This window comes from Haplochromis burtoni, unplaced genomic scaffold (genome assembly GCF_018398535.1).
Source record: "Haplochromis burtoni strain Fernald_Lab_line unplaced genomic scaffold, NCSU_Asbu1 Contig_125, whole genome shotgun sequence".
Classification (NCBI taxonomy): domain Eukaryota; kingdom Metazoa; phylum Chordata; class Actinopteri; order Cichliformes; family Cichlidae; genus Haplochromis; species Haplochromis burtoni.
This window is the reverse complement of record NW_024582486.1, coordinates 1,197,909-1,215,386: the sequence shown is the minus strand read 5'-3', so window position 1 is coordinate 1,215,386 and position 17,478 is coordinate 1,197,909. Positions and strand designations below refer to the sequence as shown.

The 17,478-nt window shown below is 39.7% G+C and overlaps 2 protein-coding genes across 2 annotated transcripts in view; one reads left to right on the top strand and one right to left on the bottom strand.

Moving 5' to 3' along the window:
• Positions 1 to 13,400, top strand: part of LOC102303868 (serine hydroxymethyltransferase 2 (mitochondrial)) — a 97,787-nt gene extending 84,387 nt beyond the window's left edge. The window contains exons 12-13 of the transcript XR_006054754.1: positions 13,017 to 13,072; positions 13,172 to 13,400. The gene's annotated coding sequence lies outside the window, so the exon portion shown is untranslated. The remainder of the gene's footprint in view (positions 1 to 13,016; positions 13,073 to 13,171) is intronic.
• On the bottom strand, positions 10,702 to 13,572 carry LOC121815062 (protein phosphatase 1 regulatory inhibitor subunit 16B-like; the record flags this gene model as incomplete). The annotated part of the gene is made up of 5 exons (XM_042224025.1): positions 10,702 to 11,880; positions 12,479 to 12,626; positions 12,928 to 13,057; positions 13,214 to 13,289; positions 13,396 to 13,572. Coding segments are annotated over 5 exons (999 nt in total), but the record flags the coding sequence as incomplete, so codon positions are not given.
• Positions 13,573 to 17,478: the final 3,906 nt, after the last annotated feature.

The window sequence follows — 17,478 nt, the reverse complement described above, 5'->3', positions numbered from 1 at the left end:
TGAAGTGAAGGGAGGGGGTACTTAAAGGTATAACCGTGCTCATTCATGTAATTGAGTCGTACGACTTCAAAGGCTGACGTGCGTGTGTGTTTTAAATTCAGGTTACTGAAACTGAAACTTTTAATTATTTATAGAATTTAGTTCAGTTTTTTGCGAGGCCTGAAACTGTTTTAAATACATGGGTGAAGTTAAAATATATATACACATTATAACGAAACATTTATTTCGTTCTCTGGAACAACGTGAACACACACTGTTAATAGGAATGGGACTTACATACTCCCATAAAAAAAAAAAAAAAAAAACACCGTTCTCGTATAAAATCAAGTGGAAATTGAAAGATATCAATAAAAAATGTTTCACATTTTAATAGAATCCATCCATTAAACCAAACATGCTCAGCTCCAGGTGATGTGAATGCAATTGTGTGTCCATATGGAGACAACATTATTTCTGAAAATATATTTGAAACATTCAGAAATAAAATAACCAGGAAGAAAAAAATTTAAAAAAAAAAAATTATAATCCAATGTAATCTCATATTAAAACCATAAAGCCTTCCTTTATAAGCTTACACACTTTGACACTCAAGTTTTTCTTGGAAGTCCTTACTATAAAAGTGTTCACTAAACTGTGTACTAGACCTCTGTGCAGAAAACTATCATGTTTTATGTCCTAATAACAGCAGCTATAGTGGCAGAACAGTTGGATTACAATTCAACTGTAACCCTCTCAGTGTGCTCTGTCAGATAACCCACCTAGCACAAACTGCACTCGTTATTATTATCTGAGATCAGTGGTGTCATGTTAGAGACAGATAAGGCTGTAGCCAAAGGGCAGCAGAATGAAGAGAGGACAGGAAATGTAAATGTTAAAGCTACAGCAGGTAGAAATCCAGAAAACAAAGCCTGAATTTGAAAATGGACTGTCCTTCTCCACCTCTGCACATATACTGTATATAAAATAGTCCTTTAGTTACTTAGACCTTCATTCTTATGAATGCCAGCAGGGGGTGAATCCTCTAGTTGCAAAGAGAAGTTAGACTCTACAGACGGCTGAGAAAATTACCTAACTTCTCACTTGATTTACAACCTCAGTAAACATTTTCCTGATGAGTCTAGGCTCCCAACAGTTACTTCAAAGTCCTCTCAGTGAGCGGGTTTCTTTCTTCCCATGAGAGTCACGTTCATCTCTCCTTGTCGTGTTTAATCCATTGCACTGCAGCATCTCACATCTTTCCTGTTTGTATCAGTCTTCATTGTACACTGCTCACCTCATCTGCTCTGCAAAGACCAAGATCTCCTGTCACTGCTTAGTTCTAAGTTCTAATGACATGTATTAGTCTACTTTCCTCTTAAACCACTTGAATTATAATATGCTGAAAGGATTACATACTTACATTATAAAACAGTTATAAAAAAGGTTGTTTTTGTAATTTTCTTCTTCTCTGCTTTAAAATTGCACGTAAATTTCAACAACAGTGCAAAAACAGACGTCAATATAAGTATATCCTGAAGAAGGAAGTGGTGAAAACGACCAGATCAGAAACTAAAGCCGCTTTAGTTTTAAAATGTAAATCATACTTCCTTAAATATTCCAGTGTTATCAGAGAATGCTGATGTATGCACTCAGTATTTAGTCATGTGCTGAATACTCTATGGTAATGAGGGGAATGTATTCTGCTGACTTTTCTAAAAGAAGTAAACTGTGTCGTTACACCTTCACACAGTGAACGGCAGATATAGACACGTGAGAGAGTGTGGGAGGAAAATAAAGAGGGTGGGATGCTGGCAGGAAATCCTGAAAAAAAATGACAATGAAGCTGTGACGGCTCTGACCTTTTCTGAGCACAGCCACAAACTCGACACGTGGGCTGAGTTTAAAATGGCAATTAAGTTTAAAATTGAAGTCACGGTTGTGTTTTTGGTCCTATATCCTTTTAGCACCTACGAATAAATAAGAGTGCTGAATGTTCGCCTCCCACAGACAGCGTTAACTCAAGTTTCCTCTAGTTAAATGGAAAAAAACTGCCCTGAACTTCTATTAATACATGAATTCATGTATTTTTACATCCACGGAGCTCAAGTTGACGTGAAAATTTTGCTTTGTAGTTTTAGGTCAGAAGACATTCAAGTTTAATGCATGAGCACATTTTAAATGGTCGTTCATTAAGCTCTAACTGGTCCTTACATACAGATTATTTGGAACTAAATATTTAAATACTAAACTAAATACTAATTAAGTGCAATGTGTAACTGTGTAGCTAATTAAAAACATTAGCTTTAAATGATGTGCATCACACATTAAACAGAACATGGTCTACACAACCTGAAACCTGATAAATGTTGTTTAAGCCTAAATTTAACAGAACCTTTGAACACTGGTATTTACCTACTAGCTACTGTTTGTGGTACAAGTGGCAAATTTGAAATTCTTCATTCTAATTGGAAGAAGGAAGTGGAAGATTTATTTGGCTGAATACATTATCTTGGATAAAATGGCCTTAAATATCTCAAAAAACCTAAGAAGGATAACTTAGTTTTGGGGTAAACTGTTCATGGCGGATTAATCCAGAATATAAAGCATAAGGGTAATCCATATATATATGTATACATATATATATATAATATGTATGTATGTGTACAGGTTTACTATTTGGAGTAACCTGAAAAGTGAAAGTTGCACCTGACTTTCACTTTTAAATAAATTTAGCTGCTTTTTAATATAGTGGTTTTCCTACTCTGAAAGTCAGTGGTTTGTTCAACTTTCTAGGTTATTCATCTCGTTTAAGGTCACAATGTTACAAGTGTGACCTCGATTCCAATACAAAGCACGCTTTGAACTGTACTTGCATGCTGCTTGCACAGGATAACAACACTGAAGTATTTGTAGGATGTATATTGAGATCCTGTTTCTTTTTATTCTTTATTCTACTTTATTCTAGTTGCTTCCGTATGTTTTTTGGCGCTTAACTACTCCCTCAGTTTTCAGCTTTTCTCCGTTCAAAAAATTGCTGCTTTCTGCTAATGTGGGCTATACTTTTGGTGTTTATTACTATCATACTTTTTAAAATATTACACTTTTTTCCTTTAATTACACATAATATAATTACACAATACTCCTCTCACATTAACTTACTCATTATCATCACATACACCTATATCACACCATCCTACATCAAATACAACTTTTTCCCCTATCTTATCTATATAATACATAAGGGATACTATATTTAATAAAACATTACAAACACAAAAACCTAACATTCTACATCATAACATTCTAATATAATATTTATACATCACTATATACATATATATATTATATACCATTAACAATTTATTTTATTCACATCAACATATTACCAACACACAATATTAACTATTACCAACACACAACAATTCTATTATATCAACATTCTAATCATTATAATATATATATATACAAATCTCAGCTGTTTTCAGAAAAAACTCTTGAGCAGAAATTCTGCTGATTCATCTCTTTTCAGCGCAACTTTTGCTTCTTTACCTCTTTTCAGCAGAAATTCTGCTGATTCACCCCTTTTCTGCAAAATTTTTAGCCTTTTCACCTCTTATCAGCACAATTCTCAGCAGCTTCTGCTCATTTCAGCAGAATTGTCAGTCTCTCCACCTTTCTTTGTGAGAAATGAGTTTGGCTCAGTGAGATGAGTAGCTGCCTTGAGACCAGAAGGGCCAGGTTCGAAATCCTGCTCAGGGCAATTTTTTTTTTTTCCAACTTTTCTCAGCTTTTTTCAGCAGACATCTTCAGCGTAAGGCATCACACACAGCATTTTCGCAGGAAATGCAAATTTTTAACTTTGAGTGTTGCATATATTCACTGTTTTGCTTTTTTTAGTAGACCAGTGTTCCCTTTTCCAATGAGTAAAAAAAAGAGCTGTGGTTTAGTCATAGCTTCTAGGTTGGTGTGGCTTCTGCTTTTATACTATCTGTATGTTACCAAATACTCTCTGCAATTTCATAATCACTTATCTGCAGATGGATCTGACTGCTTTCATGACCGAGCCAACTGAAGCCACAGCAAACACGTACCTTTACTCATCATTACATAGAGTGCTTTCTACTGTTTCAAATTATTTTGACTTTGAGTCGTTCATTTAACTGCAGATGAAAGTGTTGCATGTTCTTTAAATTCTGGGCAACAGGACTGAGGCTGAATCCAACATCAAAGGTTGGACATATCCACCAACGCCTGTCCAGCACTGGGTCATTGGCTCTCTGTTGGCAGACACTTTCAGTTAAAGGAAGGAAATGTTGCTGCACGTCGAAAGACTTTGGAAACCAGTAAGTCAGGTTTATTGAAACAAAGCGTGAGGTTTTGGACACTGCAGCATTTCCTCAAGTTAATGTTTAAATTATATGATGCCTTCTCTGCTGTATGTGTGTTTTGTGACATGGAATCAATATTGATAGGATTTTATTGGTAAAATGCCATTATTCATTCTGCTTGTTTGATTCTTTATTAAATCCGTTAATGACACCTCACGCCAAAATAAAGAGGCTTCAAAGGTTTTCAGCATAATCAGCATAAATAGATATCTGCATGCGAAACTGCAGTATCTGTAGGCAGGGGATAAAAATTTGGTACCTAAAACTTTCTGGTTTCCATTTGTAGTGTGTGCTTTATGAAGTAGTCAGATTAGCATGCATGCAAAGTCTGTGTAAAGAGCAAAACAGCGGTTGCATAAGCCAAAAGTCAATCTCAAACCCACGGTTTATTCTCTTTGTTGCCTATGCAAGAAAAGGAAAGTTTTGAGTGACACAAAGTGATATTCAGGGATTTATTCATTCACGGACTTGGTGAATTTGTGTGTGTTGACATGAAGATTGAGCTAAATGCTAATTCAATAGCTGGGACAGATCTATGCTATTTGCTGGCCCTCCGTTTAGGTTTGATAGTGTTTCTAGTAGATAATGGCAGGCGGCTGGAGCGTGAATTGAGGCTGCGGCTTGTGGAAGGCCTCAGACATGGCAGCTCCCAGACCGGGCAGATCCCCATCTACTAATGAGAAGTGAATGAATTGCAAAAGGGAGGGAAGGTGGGGCATGACAACGAGGACAAACAGCTTGTAGTTGGGCGGGGGGTTATATATAGGAAAGAACTGGAAGGGGCATGTATCGAGGAGGGATCCCACTCTGAAATTTCAGGTAAATTATCCTAAATATTGGCATTAAAATTCTTTCACATTCAGTTTTATTCTTATAAGCCAAAGCACCAGAGAAATAATAAAAACGAATGCAGTACAGCTATAGTATAATTTGTGGTTTGTTGCTTTCATAATGTTTTAAGTGAATAAAGACAACCTGATGGTATTCAATAACTTCAGGGCCTAAGATGTAACTGTGTGCCAAGCTTGTTTAGTTTGGTGAACTCTGATCGCGGAGGAGGAATTTGCTGTCAAAACAAACAAACGGAGATTTCATTACAGTCAGATGCCCTCAGAGTAAAATGAAAGTGTAAGATTTCATGGCAGCTCATCCAAAGGTTCACATGTCAGCACATGCCAGCATCCTTGGTGTGCCAGAAGAAAAGTCATCTGGAGTCCTTGAATATCACTTGATCATTTCAAGGCAGTCCATTTCACATGTGGTCAAGCATCTAAGTAATCAATAAGGTCTTATGTAGAGCCCAGTTTCATCACTCAGAACCGCTTTATATGATCATTAAAGTGATACTTCAGTACTGAAATGCTGCATCATGCTTGAAAATGAGTTGCTGCCTTCGATCGGCCTGTTATCTATCAACATTGCTGAGACAGAATGGCATCCACTTATTGACTTAGACATTTTAAATTCAGGTCAGATAACCCACTGAAGCCCTGTTAGGTCCAATGGACCCTGGGAATAAGAAGAGGTTCTGACCCAGTAAGCCGTCTCTCCGTCCATCCATTCTTTTTGTGCAGCTCTTCTATCAGTCTTGGCTGGACGCTCAGTAGCTATGGCGTCCTCCCAGTGGAGGCCCATTTTAAAGCTGTCATCCACCCTTCCTTTGCATACTTTTTCTCCTTTTAGTGCAAAAACCTCTTCATTGATCCCATGGACTATTCAGCTCCTGCCACTGGTTCATTTTCTTGCTTTATGAACCACATTCCTGCTTGGTTCCCAGTGCTTTTTATCAGCATCCTCCATTTATGTGGCCAGCCGAGTGGTCAGTATGTGTCTGTATGCTCTTTCTGGAACCGATCCACTTTGCCCTCCACAGTGAAGAGGACTGAAGGACCTGGACCACAGCCAGCTGGCCTCCAGTTAGTACAGCCAGGGCACAATAGCAAAGCCAGGCAACACAGAGGAGGCCAATGTTGTCCAAATCATGCGTTTTCCAGCACCATTGTCCTCGCCTCTGTCTATATGCCTTAGACATAGTGACTGTGCTTAAATCAAAGAATGATTTCTGCAAACATTTGCTTAGCACACTTAAAGGACTGTAAGATGACTTAAATGTTTGCACTGATTGGCCTTCTCAGCGGCTCATGGAGTGAAAAACAAACTATTAGTACAAACACTACATAATTTGCCTAGTTTAGGAGCATGTATATATGTAATAGTTTATACACTCACCAGCCACTTTATTAGTTACACTGTGCTAGTACCTGGTTGGGCCCTCTTCACACAGTTGCTGCAGATTTGTCAGCTGCACATTAATGATGCGACTCATGTTCCATCACATCTCAAAGTGCTGTACTGGATTGAGATCCGGTGACAGCATCGTGTTCAAGAAGCTAGTTTGAGATGATGAGAGCTTTGTGACATGCTGTTCCATCTTGCTGGATGCAGTCATCAGCAGATGATGGATGTGCTATGGTCATAACGGGATGGACACGGTCAACAATAATATTCAGACTGTGGCATTTTTAAAATGCTCATTCGATACTAGGGGGACCAGACGCATCACACCACCATCAGCAGCCTGAACTGCTGATACAAGGCAGGATGGATCCATCTGAATTTAAAATCACTGTTGCATTCCCCTCTGACCTTTGACATCAACACAGCATTTTCTCCCAGAAACCTCTTGCTTACTGGATATTTTTTCTTTTTCATAATCTTCACTGAAAAGCCTAGAGATGGTTGCGTGGGAACATCCTAGTAGATCAGCAGTTTCTGAAATTAGTCAGATCAGCCTGTCTGGCAACAAAACCAAGTCACTTTCATAGTGACTTGTGTACTTCCCCATTCTGATGCTTGGTTTAAACTTCAGAAGGTCATCTTGACCATGTCTACATGCCTAAAGTCATTACTGTATGAGTAGCTGATTTATAATGGCAATGCGTACATAATAAAGTGGCCGGTTGGAGTACTCATAACAGGAAGAATCTTGGCTAGGTAACAACTGCTGTTCTAAATAAACTGGTGAACCTAAAGCCAGTGAATGAGAGGAAGTGCAAAAACAAAGGAAAGAAAATCCTTGAAGGAGGGAGGTGAACTCAGGCCAAGACGCTGACAGCTGTGAGATGAAGGACGGCACAGTCTCTGCTGGTCTCAGAACAGAAAGTCGCTGCAGACGTCAAAATACAGCAGACATCCAGAGCCGACTGTAGGAACCAGATTTTAAAGAAAATAATGGAGCTTTTGGTGTTTAGTGACCAGTTCAACTGTACATTATACATCTCTATATGAACTATTTATTATAGCTCTCTTTTTGGACATCTATCCAAAACCTATTCACCCATTTTCAATTGTTGTGATTACAGTGATTAAAAACAGAAAACGAAAAATGTTTCTTCTCATGTCCACAGCCTGCAGGAAATCTGAACTCAAACTGTAACAGTATAACAGCTAAACAGATTCAGATTCACCATGTAAAGTTCTCAAAATATACATTTTATTCAAAATATGTTAATGTAACCATCAATATATTCCAGTAATTACAAAATCAGTAGTTTTGTCTTCATAATTTGATCCTTAAACACAAGCTTGGATCTGTGTATGTGATCACAAGTAACTTTTGAAACAGTCTACTGCCCCTTTCTGCGTAATACTGAGCAGTCGGTACTTTTCTTGAACAAATTCCTGTTCAGTTGGATTGAATTTAATTAATAAGGAAACAGGGTTGAACTTTTTTTTAATCAACTTGTTTGCAGCTACCAGAAGTAAGCTGCCTCATAACAAGATGACATCGCTGTACCTAAAATAAGGGAAATGGCAAACTGTTTGACTTCATTTTTACTTCCTCAAGTTGAGGTGAAAAACAAACTGACCATTGCAGAAAAATCATGCACAAAAGTTCAGTCTTTCAGCTTTAAATGCACCACAGACACTGGTGTCTTAACACTCAGCCATATCTGGGTATGCGCTCGACTCTGCAGACATTTTGGACTCCTGGGACTACTTGAGGGTCTACTTAATCGCACAGTCCCCCCCCCTTGGTACAACCAAAAGTCTGCTAACACTATTCACCCATATGGTTAACTGTAGTTTCCTATATGTTCATCAACAGTAACAACACAGACATGTAAATGCAAAAACATGGGAACATAACAGGGGGAGTACTGATACAAACATATTTACAAACCTGTCTGTACAAATACTCGAACGCTGTACAGTTGATGTGGTGAGGAAGAAGGGCGATGGCGTGGCATTACAGGTAATCACATTTTCAAAGAAGTCGGCCATCAGAAAGCTTCCCGCCAAACTAAATTATTTTCAACTCATGGAAGACTCTTTGGCACAAACACATTTAAAGGAGCTGTTAAATTTAAGGAATAGTTTCGCATTCAGTGTAGCCTGACTGGCTTCCTGGCTGCAGGTTTGATGACAAGGTTGATACTAAACTCCTTCTTAGTCTCCACAAATAGAAACTACTTGCCTTAACTTACCATGAAGACTCGAAACAAAGAGAAACATTTTGCTCTGAGAAGAAAACAAAGTCTCACTAATGTTCTTCGCTTTTTTCCTGCCATGTCAAGGCAGGAAAAGGACGCCTGCAGTGTTAATGGCTTTATTGCATTTAGGTAAGCCTGCTCACGACACACTGTGGTTAGCGGTTCTGCATGTGCTTGTTTTAAACTAAGACAAGTGTCACTGTGAGCGCAACCATGTATGCAATTACCAGTTTTTGAAGACTTTCAGTGTAGCTAGTAAAAAACAACTGATATGCCAAGTGGTCCACTGCTGCGGTTGCGCACCAGCTATCATCTAAATGATGTGGCAATTACCAGTTCTTGGAGACTTTTCAGTGTAGCTAGTAAATTTAAAAGAACAGGACAACTGATAAGCACAGGATTCCATATGCGATTATTCCTGTTAGGTTTGTTACAAAGTCTTGATCTATGAGATCGTTAAACAATCTAGACAAATGCCTTGCGAGACTTTATAATAGTCGCACTTCAATACCACACTCGCTCCAATTGTTATTTGACCACCTAGCATTATCAAAGTCTAAGTGCGATGTGCCTTCGCTTTTCTCTCAGACCCTTTGCTTGCTCCAGCCCCCGCGTTGAAAGGAGTGGGCAGGGTATTCCTTCTCGCGCCGACAAGAAACAAAAAAAATCCCTTGCCCTCTCAATAAAATTTCCCTTTTAAGACCGACGTCTGATCGCAAAATAAGAGTCTCCGCTCGCTCGTTTGTATGCTTTTACCAGCGTGACTGCTGCGCTACTAGTCCATCTCTCTCAATCAACTGTTTTCTAAAGAATGATAGAAATATTACATCATTATTTCAGGTTCAAGACGAACCAACTATATCACTGTTAGTAGCTCGTTTATTTTTTTTTCATTTAGGTGGGGGGGGGTGGTTGTGCATATCAACAATCTCAACCATGATATAACAATACGACACGCTGAAGGATCTGGCGCTTACACAACTCTACTCTAGCAAAGAATACTCGAGGCCTCAGACATTCTTCTGAAAACTTCAATTTTCATTTACAGTTAATCTATTTCTCATTTGAGTAGCAGTCTACTTTGCTTTAGAAGACAAATTCAGTGACCTCCGGGGGAAAGTAAATTTTTAGTCTACATATTAGTATGCACCAAGAGAAAACAAAACGCACAAAACCAATAAACGCATATGACGACTAGTGTTTTTTGTAGATAGGACATCATTTCGATGCGCAAGTCCAATCCAGTATAAGTATGGCATAGGGCTTTGATTGTTATTTTTATATTACACTGTACTATAAAAGCAGACAGTAATCTATATATATATATGAGATATATATATATATGTCAAAGGATGCTCAGCTGGGGAGAATTCCGCCTCCCCCCCACACTCAGCACACACTCCACACACTACACGTGGCCATACACGCCATACAAATAATAATAACACCTCGACTTCCTTTGCATATACATGTTTTTTTTCTATTTCGTTTTTTTGTTTTTCTTTTAACACCCAATCTCTACACAAATTTACATGATTATACAATACATTGGGTACAAAGTAATTAATTACACACTCAGATTTTGCTTATAGAAATTTAGTCTCAGTACTGTAGTGAGCACAAAGTCGTAACTTAGTGGCATACAAACAACAAAGACACGACCTGGTCAGTATTTATAGGTTCGCACGTTGAGAGGACGTGTGAGTGTGACTGCATATGATGTTTGTATCTCGCGAAATACTCTAGGTCGCGACCTGGTGTTGTGCAAACTCACGCTAGTGCAGTACTCATTTTGAGTAATCTGCCATGTGCCGGTGTATGGCTATTCTCCAAGACTGTAGAAGTACACTTCATGAGTATTTTAACACTGTTTTATGGCATTCCTTTCACTTACTTTTCCAGGCAGCATGTCAACACGGAAAGAGATGTCACAGATCTCCTTTTGCCATGTTTTGCATTTTCTCATGTGTTGTACTACAACAACACGGTGTATTACAAGATATCAGCACCCTTCCAGGATGACTGTCCTGCTTGTTTGAACATGACAAGAATGTGCCACATGTGGTTTGATAACAAGATTAGTTTATCCTGGAAGAAATGCTGTTCTAATGAAATGATACCGATCTGTTTGTGGGGTAACAGACAAAGTTTCTTCCATGTGTGAAAGTAGAGGATTCAGTACCTTGCGATCTTCTCTCCTAATTCTAAATTTCTGTCAAAAAACACTCCCCATCCTCTTTGATTTTTAACAGGGAGAGCGGGACCACTTCTTGTCTTTACATTTGTTGTGTAAAGAGACTCCATGTATGAAAGGAATTTCCTCCACTTCTCAGCTGCACTTTAAAGGAGTTACGAGACTGGGAGGTAAAAGGAAATGTTTTCATACTTTAATCGGGCCGCCTGTCTTGAAGACATTTTTGAACCGGGAGTGGTGAAGGATGTTCAAAGACTTTCCTTCTTTCTTCTCCTCCCTTCTACAGAGCCTTCCTTGCTTCCCTCCTCTCAGTGCAAACACTTCCTGTTCTGGTAACAGTCACATGACCGCGCACCAACTATGACACGCAGCAGCAGGTCCGCACCTTCGGCTGCTCCTCCTCCATAGGCTGCTTGAATTTGAGCAGGGGTGGGTCGCCGCTGGCTGGGGTATAATATACGGCGTTGCCATTGGAGGAGACCAGCGGCATGCGAGGATCCTCAGAGGTGGTTTTGGCATCAGTGAAGGAGTCTGTGGAGCCGTTACCAAGGTGACCGTTGAACAAGGGGTGGTTCAAGAGCTTGGCAGCAGCTCGCTGCTTTTTCAGCTCTGACAGAGTCTGAGGGCGCTCTTTTGGCCAGGCTTCCTCCTGGGACGGCTGGGTGGTGACAACCCCACCCTTACTGGACGTCGGTGTGCTGCCATTGGAGGGAGGCTGAGGTGGCATGGATGTTGTCGTGGAGATTAGGCCGTTCTGCTTTCCTTCTTTGAGGATGGTGGGTAGGTTGGACTTGTCGGGCAGCTCCACAGCGACAACAGGCTTGACCTGCAAGACATCAATAAGGATTACTTTAATCCTCTGTAAGACTTTCTTTTAGCTCATTAAATACACAAAGGCCTGACTGTGCAGGGCAGATCAGCAAACTTTGATCTGCTGCCGAGGCTTACCAAGTTCAAATGAAATAAGATGTAAAGCCAATTTATTTGCTTCATTATAGAGAAAATCTCCCAACTGTTCAGAGTTATTTTGTGCCAGAGCAACATTTCTCTGAATGTCATCTGATAATCTGCAGATAATGTGTGTAAAAAGTTGAGGTTACAATAAGCAGCAGCGGCGGCAACAGAGTCTACTGATAATGGAAGACAGTATTTCAGTTTTTTCTGTTGTGGGTTTCCTTTTGTGCAATTGCTCCTGGGTGCTGGAGGAAGTCCTCTGTCTGATTCATCCAAATGTGACATTTCAGCTTCTGAGTGGGAAGAATCATCTTTCTACCTGTGCTTAAAAATATCTCTCACACACATTATTATCTGACAGCGTGTGTGTGAAGGGGCGGTAAATTCCACCAAGCCACCCCCCACCCACCCAAAAAACCAAAGTTAGAACTGTATAGAGCTATTTATGTAATCCTTAAAAATAGTCTCACATTAACTACTTGGCTATTCTCCTGATCAGACTCCTTTTCTTTCTCGTCCTCGTCTTCCTTTTCTTTCCTCCACACGATGGCCTCGGTCTCGTACTCTTTACGACACAGGTTGTGTCTGTCCGACAAACTGGCTCGCCGCACCACTTTTCTGTGAACACAAGTGGAATTCCCAGTAAGAAAAAGCAGCTAGAAAAATAACAGCTTACCATATATGGTACTTTTACACATGAAAGTTAAAGAGCGGAAGAACTTATACACACGCTAAACTGACAGCTTCATTATGTCAGACATTATGTCATTATATCAGCGGAGACTTCTATCCACCATTCTCCTATTAAGTGTAAATACAGCTGTAAGTATACAGAACAGATGTTTTGTCTGTTTTCTAATTTCTCCAAATAACAAAGCCTGTAGTAGCCATGCTACCACCAACAGATGTCAGCACATACCCACGACTGCCTGCACTGGACGTTCGCCTGCACAGCGAGGTCTTGTGCTTGAGCTGTGACTTCATGATAATGTCGTGTTTGTGTTTCAGGTCCAGCAGGATGGCTCTGAACTCCTCGTCCTCACACAGATCTTAAAGCAACATGGGTAAAAGGGACACTGTTAGTAATGCTTAACATAAAAGTGAACACTTGGAAATGAGACCCTGCTGAGACGATACTTTTTTTCCCCTGAACTCATTACCAGGTGCACCGGACAAGTGAGTGCTACAGTATACTGTAAACATACCAATTGGAGTCTCCTCCAGGAAGGTCTTGGCATTGAGACTGGCTCCGTGAGACACCAGCAGCTCTGCCACATGCATCTAAAGCAGCAGCAACAACAACAGTGGAAGCAATTTGTATTAATGGTTCCAGAAACCTTTGTGTGCGCCTGAGGCTCTTATCTCTTTCCTGTTGTGTTTTCCTTACCTGACCCCAGCACGCTGCAGCATGAAGAGGCTGCCATCCATCTGAATCTCTGAGGTCCACACGAGCCCCCCCCTCCAGCAGCAGCTCTGCAGCCTGCGCGTAGCCATTTGCTGCTGCGATGTGTAGCTGCAACAACAGAGAAGGGAATAGAGATTGTTTTCCCCCAGTGCTCAGGATTTACTGTTTGCATGCAAAAAAAATAATGTGAAATTCATACTAAAGTGGCAGTGAACATGCCAAAGAACGTTATATAGTGGTAACTTACAATTGCTTACTATGTGAGACATTACACCTGCAAAAATCTACAAATAAAGTATTTTTTTGCTTCTAAGTTTAAAGATGTCAGTTTATTACTGTGCATCTTCTAATATTATGTTAAATTAGGTGTAGATTATTGTGGTCAATTCAAGGTCCTGATCAAATTAGGCTGAGCCTGCCTCCATGAAACAACCTAATCTGTTAATGTTAAGATATTAATTCTTGTCCTAGCCTCATAAAACTAGCCTGGAACATGTCATCACTCAGAGGGAATTTGTAATCTTGCCCGAGAGACCTATCCAACATACTGTAAAGAAAAAAAACGAACTGAAACTAATTTACCATTTTCAGACAACGAAACCTAAACCTGAAACTAAACTGAAAACAAACATGATTAAAGTAACCCACGCAAACACGGGAACAACATGCACACACCACACAGAAAGGCTCTAACCAGTTGGTGGAGTCAAACTCCACTGAGCCAACAGTGCTAACCCCTGCACCACCGTGCTCCCCAATAATAAAAACAATGTTTAATAATAAAGTAAACGGGTAGTTTCAAAAGTTCTAATCAATAAAAGTCTCAACAGACTGAAGGGCTCTGTCCCAGAAGTCTTTTCATCTTCCAAGGAACAACTAACAAATTCAGAGCCTGTCATCGAAGATTGTGTGCCTCAGTGTGATTAATGTGAAGCTGGGATAAATAATTTGAAGCCTGGCTATTTACTGGGACCCGTGTAAAAATTAATGTGAGCTCGCCAACTAGAATATTTTAATAGCAACATTTTGTTAAAAATAACTTTTAATCAAATGGACCAATATGGCAAGGCCATGATGATCCACTTGGTAAAATAAATCCGCTTGGCATCTTTCTTGGCCTTAAGACAACAATTCTGATGGCTAAAGATCCAAACGGGACATAAAAAAAAAAAAAAAAACTTTTTTATTGCTTAGAGGCATAAAACAGATGATTTATGTATAAAAGGGCTTTACAGCAACCTAAGCACGATAACACTCAAGCATCAACAATTTCCTCCAGTTCAGCAAAGGAGACCATATATCGTAATTTAGAAATCTTCTTTAAATAAAAAGTAACAGGAACAAGAAATACATTTTACAGGTGAATCAAAGCCCAGACTATAATCAGACATCCCGAACTCTGAACCTAAAGAAGCAAAAGGTTCAGGAGGAGCTATAATTGTGTTCTCAGTTGATGTTTAGAAGAAGGTAATGGCTAGACGGCCATTAATCCAGGTTAAACAGTGGTCCAGGGTTGACAGCCTGTTCAGCTGGTGAGGTTTAAAATACATATGCAGCTTAATGTCAATGGCATAGAAATGTCAGAAAAGGATGAATGATGGCAGATGAAGAAACAACATAGACAGAAAAATAATAAGGGACCCAGAACTGAACCTTGTGGAACTCCACAGGTTAAGGAAGCGATGTTAGAGTAGAACTCGTTCGTCCTAACAGAGACGGTCCTATTAGATACATAAGTAGAAAACCAATCTAACAAAGAGCCAGAGATCAGATGAGAAAAGAGAAATAATGAAAAAATGCAAAGTATAATTACTCTGACAGAATCATCAAGTTTTTACACCGAGTCTTTTTCAGCATTTTGCTTATAAGAAATAGCAACTAAATAATGATCTAATTCAGCTCCACTTTATACATTTAAAAGAGAAGCAGCAGAATATTTGAGTGTCTCAAAGGTTCTCATAGTAGAATATGCTTTCAACAACCTCAAAATGTTGTTTTAGGAGGAAACAAAAGCAAAAATCTTTTTTTCATTTTTTCATTTTGCTTTTTTAAATCACCAAACTGAAAATTGGTTTGCAGCTTCACGTGTCACTTACAGGAACTGTACTTAATGTTGTTTGCCTCTTTTGGTGAGACCGCAGAAGTAGGTTATGTTTGGGATAACAGAAAGCACCATCTATTCACCAGTCTATCTTTTGGAAAATGCCATCAGCATTCCAGAAGATCGAATATCGAATCCCAGCGTTCCTTTATAGGCATCTAAAGGCCGTGAGACACACAGAATTAGCTAAAGGAAACAAGCTAAAGTTGTCTAACATGCCATAAAAATACAACTAAGGAACACATGAGTTTAACAGAAAACATCACTGTAATTGTAAACCAATGTACCGGTGCATCCCATCAAAGAGTGGTTACATTGATCAAAACTAAAAGACAGCCTCCTCATTAAGGACAAACTTCCTCATCTAAGTCAGTGTCAGATGAGGCTGAGGACGACAAGTAATAATAGGACAAACCTGAGGCAAATGAAAAGATCATTAGCATTAGCCAAATGACAAATATGACCTTTTGGCGGGACTGGACAAAAAGCCGCTGAAAACATCTAAACCCGATCTAATAACAGTCTGTCCGGCTTACTGAGACGTTTCACTCAAAACCAGAAATGTCAACCTCATGCTGACAGTACAGGTTAAGCCGGGGGACCATCAGAGTCTTTGCTGAGATTTTTGTTCCGAAACAAACCGGTGGACCGACACTGCACTGCCTGTGTCACCGTGCCAAAAGTTTCATAATGTCAGCATACTGTGAGCACTCCAGTTCCTCCCACAGTGCCACCAGCAGCATGTCCTGATTTACCCTTCCACTGGTCAAACGCATGCCGGGACAAGTACTCTCTTGTCTTCCGTTTTCACCCACAATCTAACGACATGCAGCTAAATGTGTGATTAAAGGACTGAAATAACCTCCATCGCCGTATCTTAACTTAACAATGCGTTTCACTTGTTATTTCCAGTCTGAAATGCTTTGTGTACATGTGAAACTTCACTCGCCTCACTCATTCTCCTTCACAAGGCTAAAACTATAGTTTTCTTAAAAATAAACAAAACCTGAGATGACAGTAATTGAAAAGAGAGGACTGCAATAATAGACCCATAAGTTAGGAGGCAGGCGCCAACGTGGTGCACTTAAGAAACTGCTCATCTACTGGGATTTTCCCTCACAACTGTCACTGGGGTTTACAGAGAATGATCTGTAAAAGTGAAAAGTGAGTTCTCTGGGTGAAAATGACTCATCGATGTGAGAGGTCAGAGGAGAATGGCTAGACTCCTTCGAGGTGATGAAGGCAAGAATAACTCAATTAAGCACTCATTACAACCAAGGTATGCAGAAGATCACCTCTGAACACTCTGGTTCAGTTTGCACACCAAAACTGGACAAAAGCAAATTGGGAAAAACATCCACTGGTCTGATGAGTCTCAATTTCTGCTGCAACATTGCGATGTTAGAACCAGAATTTAAGCAACATGAACGCACGGATCCATCCTGGCTTCTATTATATAGTAGAACAGCATTATAGTATATAGTTCAGGCTGGTGGTGGTGATGTAATGATATGGGGGATATGTTTTTTGGAACACTCTAGGCCACCCATTACTACCAATTAAGCATCATTTATATGCAGCAGCCTGCCCAAGTATTGCTGCTGACCATATCCATCTCTTTATGACCACAGCATACCCATCTTCTGATGGCTTCCCCCAGCAGGATACAAAGCTCAAACCATCTCAAACTGGTTTCTTAAGCATAACAATGAGCTCACTGTCTTCAAATGGCCTGCACAATCACCAGACATCAATCCATCCACAACAAACCACAGAGAAACATTTCCAGCTAAATCTACACAAGGAAGAATTAAGGCACTTCTAAAGATATAAGGAGGTGTGTCCAGTGAGTGTATTTTTATATATAAACTTTGTGTTTATGTGTCCTTCGTCAGGTTTATGGCACAGAGAACAACACGTGACACTTGTTACTTTTCCTTACTTTGTTTACACTTTTTTTTAAT